Source organism: Hylobates moloch, unplaced genomic scaffold (genome assembly GCF_009828535.3).
Source record: "Hylobates moloch isolate HMO894 unplaced genomic scaffold, HMol_V3 SCAFFOLD_12, whole genome shotgun sequence".
Taxonomy (NCBI): domain Eukaryota; kingdom Metazoa; phylum Chordata; class Mammalia; order Primates; family Hylobatidae; genus Hylobates; species Hylobates moloch.
The window spans coordinates 36,133,366-36,139,365 of record NW_026652287.1 but is presented as its reverse complement, the minus strand read 5'-3'; the positions used below and the strand labels follow the sequence as shown (position 1 = coordinate 36,139,365).

Here is a 6,000-nt window from a genome sequence, read left to right as displayed (position 1 = left end):
AGACCCCAGAATGGTAGATCCACTGACAGCTTGCACCATGAGCTTGGAAAAGCTGCACTCAACACCAGCCTGTGAAAGCAGCCGGAAGGGGGGCTGTACCCTGCAAAGCCACAGAGGTGGAGCTGCCTAAGACCATGGGAACCCATCTTTTGCATCAGTGTGACCTGGATGTGAGATCTGGAGTCAAAAGAGATCATTATGGAGCTTTAAAATTTGACTCCCCTGCTAGATTTTGGACTTGCATGGGCCCTGTAACCCCTTTGTTTTGGCCAATTTCTCTCATTTGGAATGGCTTTATTTACCTGACACCAGTACCCCCATTGTATCTAGGAAGTAACTAGCTTGTTTTTGATTCTACAGGCTCATAGGTGGAAGGGACTTGCCTTGTCTCAGATGAGACTTTGGACTTTTGGGTTAATGCTGAAATGAGTTGAGACATTGGGGGACTGTTGGGAAGGCATGATTGCTTTTGAAATGTGAGGACATGAGATTTGGAGGGGCCAGGGGCAGAATGATTGGTTTCACTGTGTCCCCATTTAAATATCAACTTCAATTATATCTCTCAGAATTCCCACGTGTTATGGGAGGGACCCAGGGGGATGTAATTGAATCATGGGGGCTGGTCTTTTCCATCCTAATCTCATGATAGTGAATAAGTCGCATGAGATCTGAAGGGTTTATCAGGGGTTTCCGCAACCATGTGGAACTGTAAGTCCAATTAAACCTCTTTTTGTTCCCAGTTTCAGGTATGTCTTTATTAGCAGTGTGAAAACAAACTAATACAGACTAGAAGGCTTGTGACAGGAAAACTGAACATCTGAGACATCTATAGAAAAAAAGATCTGCTTACATCCAGTCCTTGGAGTTCCAGTAGACTGATTTATTGACCAACAGCATTGCTCCTCTAGCTCCATTCCAGGAGACAGGCACCCCAGAAGTAGCAGGACTGGTAGACATCACTAGTATTGTATATGACTTGTGCATGTATGTGTGTTGAGGAAGAGGATGGGGAAAACAATGATGGTGGTCACCAGGTAAGATGGGACCCAGGAAGAGATTGCAAGGCCAGGCCCCATGAACCCCCCCAAAGAACGCCCCTCCTCTTGGAAATAAAAGTGGTTCTGGATCCAGGGACATCAACAGTTGCAAACTGATATTAAGAGTTGCCCGTTGGATCTGTTCTAAGGGGTATGTTATGTGAAGCCAAATTAATGAAGTTAGGAAGTCACATGACAAGTTGATGGGTACTTTGTTTCATCACCTTGTAGAATTTCTTCCTTTTGAACCTCTTTACTGGGTGTTAGCTGGTGACTTAGGGGTAGGGATGTGGAGGCTGTCATAGGCCCGTCTCCGCTCTTGGGCCTGAAGGGAATCCTATGTATGCAGCAGTATACAAAGTATGCAGGGATGGGGAGGATGACAACGGCAAAAAGGGTGATCATCAAGAGCAGTGCCCATGGTGGGTATGGTCGAAGCACCTCTTTTGACTGTGGAGAGATGGGAAAAAGGTTCAGAATATCAAAATCCCCAAGAGAAGAGGAAGAGTTGTGGAGGGGAAGGGTGGGTGGGGAACCAAAGCAGAAAATCCATGAATCTTCCGGCAGTAAGAGAATGAGATGACTGGGTTCTTTCACCCAGAGTGAATTGAAAGGTCTGGTCCCCACTCCCAAAGGGGTTCTGGGTCCTGGGGGAGGCTCACAGTGCTTGAGTCCCAGGACATGTAGGCAATCGGCTTCATACAAAGATGAACCATCATGGTCACAAACAGGATTAGCAGCACAACTGGACACAGACGGGGCCACAGCCAGCCACAGATGGGAGAGATGGGGTGGCCCAACAGGATTGTCAGGTCTGCAAGGAACCTGGAGAAGGGCCACCAGAGTGTGGGATGCCCAGTTAGGCCTCACCACCTTGGAGGCAGGGCCAGCCCAACCTTGGCATCTTTCAAACATTCTATTGTATCTCTAATCTCCTGTTTCATCTCAAGTCTTCTCCTCTCTCATCTTCCCCCTAGTCAGTCTGTCTTCTATCCCAACCCAAGAAAATTTTCCAAACACCCCTCTCCTGCTCAAGAACGTTCCATGGGTATCCAATGGCCTCAGGAGAAAGGCCAAGTCTCTTTCATTCATCCCACAAATATGAGAATGTCTATGATGTGCCAGGAACTCTTCTAAGTGCTGGATATCCAGCAGTGAACAACACAGATAAAAGAAAGTGGCATTTGGCCCTTGGGGAACTTATCTAGTTTATTTCAGCCACCTATCCAGTCTCCTTTAGTACATATTCTCAATCTCAATAAATATACAAGTGAGGTCTTTTGGTCTAGGGTGCCCATCACCCTATCTCCACCTATTCATCTGTCCAGGCTCTGCTCAAGCATCCTCTTCTCTAGGCGACCTTCCCTAACTCTCCAGTCTTCCTTAAATAACCATCTGTGCCCCCAGAGTTTCCCTGGCTACCTCCACTATAGACTTACCACTGGGTACTGGGATTTTCTGCTTATATACGTCTTTCTCTTTGGACTCTGAGCTCTTTGAGAAGAGGAGCTCAATGTAAGTAATTCATATCCCAGTACCACAAGGCTTTCCTGACACAAAGTCTCAAGAAAATGTTTGTTGGGCGAGTTAATAAATGAGTTCATAAGTGAGCAAACTGACTCTAAGAACCACTATCAGATGAAAATGCTGAGGCTTTCACCCCTGAATTATACCAGGAACTCTTCTAAGTGCTGGATATCCAGCACTGAACACAGATAAAAGAAAGTGGCATTTGGCCTTTGGGGAACTTATCTAGTTTATTTCAGCCAACTATCCAGTCTCCTTTAGTACATATTCTCAATCTCAATAAATATAAAAGTGGGGTCTTTTGGTCTAGGGTGCCCATCACCCTATCTCCACCTACTCATCTGTCCAGGCTCTGCTCAAGCAACCTCTCCTCTAGGCGACCTTCCCTAACTCTCCAGTCTTCCTTAACTAACCATCCATGCCCCCGGAGTTGCCCTGGCTACCTCTACTATAGACTTACATTCCACAGTTATATCTTCCAGGTCTCACTCCCAGATTATCTTGTTGTCTTTCCCAGGTAGCTCTGCCTCCCAGAATCAGACCACTTCTCTTAATCCACAACTCTTCTACTTTTGACCAAGCCATTCTTAGCTCTCACTTGAAATATTACATAGCTTTCACCAGGCGGGGTGGCTCACACTTGTAATCCCAGCACTTTAGGAGGCTGAGGCAGGCGATCATGAGGTCAAGAGTTCCAGACCAGCCTGGCCAACATGGTGAAACCCTGTCTCTACTAAGAATACAAAAATTAGCCGGGCGTGGTGGTGCATGCCTGTAATCCCAGCTACTCAGAAGGCTGAGGGAGGAGAATTGCTTGAACCTAGGAAGTGGAGGTTGCAGTGAGCTGAGATCGCACCACTGCACTCCAGCCTGGGCAACAGAGCAAGACTCCATCTCAAAAAAAAAAAAAAAAAAAAAAAGAAAGAAAGAAATATTACATAGCTTCCAACTCTTATCCTGGCTTCACTCTCGACTTTTCCTGGTCTGTTCTCCAGGCAGCAGCCATAGATACCTTTTTAAAAAACAAATCTAATAATGGCACTCCCACTGGAAAATGTCATTCTCCTACTCAAAACCCTCCAATGCTTCATCTGTCATTCTGCATACAAAGCTGAGTCCTATCGTGGCTTACAAAACCCTATATGACTTGGCTGCCATCACTTCTCTAGCCTCATCTCCTAATATCTTCTATTCCAGCCTCTCTGACTTCTTTGTTTCTCAGAAACTCTAGGCATTATGCTTCCTCTGGCCTTGGTAATTTCTGTTTCTCTGCAGGGAGCACTTTCCTCAAAATCTTGTCATGACTCCCTCCCTCCTATCATTCAGGAGTCTGCTCACATGTCACCTTATTGGAAGGGCCCTCCCTGAAGTCGTATGTGGATTGGTGCCCACACACACTCCCACTATGGGCCATCTGACCTCACCCTTTGATTCTTCCTATCACCTATATTTATTCTCGATGTTTTTATTCTTTATTTGCTAATTTGGTTATTGTCTCTCTAGACCACTAAAATGTAAGCTTTCTGAGAATAGGAATACTTCTTTTATTCAATGCCCCTATCCCTGATGACTAAAACAGTGCCTGGCACATATTCAGCACCCAAAATATATGTGAAAATGGATGAATGAATAAAAAGATTTCCCAGAAGGCTCTGAAATTAAGGGTCCCTATGTCACACTAGTTGGGTTGACAGTAGAGGCAACAAGAAAGGGGTCAACCTTCCCTATAGTCCCATGCTTTGTGAGAACCTCGGCTTAGGACATCACCTCCTGGCCCCATAGGCCCAGGATACAGCCATGGTTTCAAACACGACAATGACGATGCTGGGGAAGACTATCCAGTAGTCACTCAGCAGTCTGATGAAGTGGCTGCCTGAAGGTCGCGTGAAGAAGAGGCCGCACACGAACATGAGCAGAAAGACTTCCACTGGAGAAAACATGAGATCTGGATCAAGGTTAGAAGTCAGGGCTGGGTGACAAGGGCTAAGTAGAGGTCATAGACCAGGGCTGGTGGCAGACCCAGTGGTGGCCGGGCGTGGTGGCTTACATCTGTAATCCAAGCATTTTGGGAAGCCAAAGTGGGCAGATTGCTTAAGCTCAGGAGTCTGAGACCAGCCTGGCAACATGGCGAAAGCCCGTCTCTGCAAAAACTACAAAACAGCCAGGTGTGGTGATGCACGCCTATGGTCCCAACTACTGGGGAGGCTGAGGTGGGAGGATCACTTGAACCCAAGAGGAAGAAGTTGCAGTAAGCCGAGATCACACCACTGCACTCCAGCCTGGGCTACAGGGACCCTGTCCCAAAAAGAGAGTCCCAGTGGTGTCAGGGGTCAGGGTCATTGTTAGGAGTAGGGCCTAGGTCAGAGTACCTATGAGCAACTTTGTATGTTTCCTGAAGAAAGAGAAGGTGTCCTGGAGTGGAGTAATGATGCCCTGCACAATCCCTATTGCGCTGCTCAGCCCCATGGCCAGCAACATCAGGAAGAAGATAAAAGACCAGAAGACAGACAGAGGAAGGAAGGACATGGCTTCAACAAAGGACAGAAATGCAAACTTTGGGCCCTCGCTAGCCTGCAAAGAGAGAACAAACAGGTGTTAAAGTGTCATTGAGCTAAACAATAACAAAAAAATATAGACCAGTATACATTCTATCTTCCCTGGAAAACTCCTGAAAATCCCTGGATCACTGAGAAAATCAGATCTCCAAGCTAACCCCCTGACATGGAAAATCAATCCACCTAGCATTATCCATGGAAGGCCATTCCGCAAACTATAGTACTTTGTATTACTGAGAGCCACAGAAGATCCTGGTGCTTCCGGGATATTTTCTGGTGCTAATAAAAACTAAAATTTCTGTTGTGCTAAAGGCTTTCAGGAACTCTAGGCTCCCCCCTCAGCTATTTTTACTGACCTTAAGAAACTGAGTCTCTATGTTGCACTCAGTCACCTCGCGGAGAACCATGCTTTTGATGTGCTGGGGAAGGCCACTGAACCAGGCGTTGTAGATGGAGGTTGGGTTGTCAAGCAGGTTGACAGGGGGCTTGGCGTCAGGAGGCAGTTTCCCTAGGTTTATCAGCTTTAAAAGTATTTCAGCATTCCTGGGGATAGGGGGTTGAATCAAATCGAACCATTTGGCCCAGTAGAAGATAGTCTCCTTTTCCCTTATCTTCAAGATAAAAAAGGCTATCACTGGCTTAGCATTACTGATCTGGGTAAGACAGAGCCTGGGAGGAAACCTAGAAGGCACCCGCCTTCAGGGACGTGAATTCGTTTGTGTAATCCTGGAGAATTTATGACCATGGGAGAGCCTAGGAGAAGCATTTTCTAGTCTTCTTGGGGACTCTGTGGTCTCTGCTCTAGTGATGGGGTTTCTTATTCACTTTCTACCTTCCCTCTCTGCTGAGACTAACGGGTAAAAGCCAACTTTCTAAAGTTC

The 6,000-nt window shown here is 46.5% G+C and overlaps 1 protein-coding gene across 5 annotated transcripts in view; it reads right to left on the bottom strand.

Moving 5' to 3' along the window:
- Positions 1-733: 733 nt before the first annotated feature.
- The window catches only part of SLC6A16 (solute carrier family 6 member 16), a 36,236-nt gene continuing 30,969 nt past the window's right edge, over positions 734-6,000 (bottom strand). For 3 of the 5 annotated variants that reach the window (XM_032169157.2, XM_058425582.1, XM_058425580.1), the window contains exons 9-13: positions 5,476-5,662; positions 4,934-5,135; positions 4,332-4,491; positions 1,700-1,862; positions 750-1,487 (exon numbers count right to left, since the gene is read on the bottom strand). In XM_032169157.2, the coding sequence (XP_032025048.1) occupies positions 1,218-1,487; positions 1,700-1,862; positions 4,332-4,491; positions 4,934-5,135; positions 5,476-5,662 (982 nt within the window). In that variant the 3' untranslated portion in view covers positions 750-1,217. Of the gene's footprint in view, positions 1,488-1,699; positions 1,863-4,331; positions 4,492-4,933; positions 5,136-5,475; positions 5,663-6,000 lie in introns of all 5 variants that reach the window. The other 2 variants (XM_058425579.1, XM_058425581.1) reach the window with 2 other exon arrangements.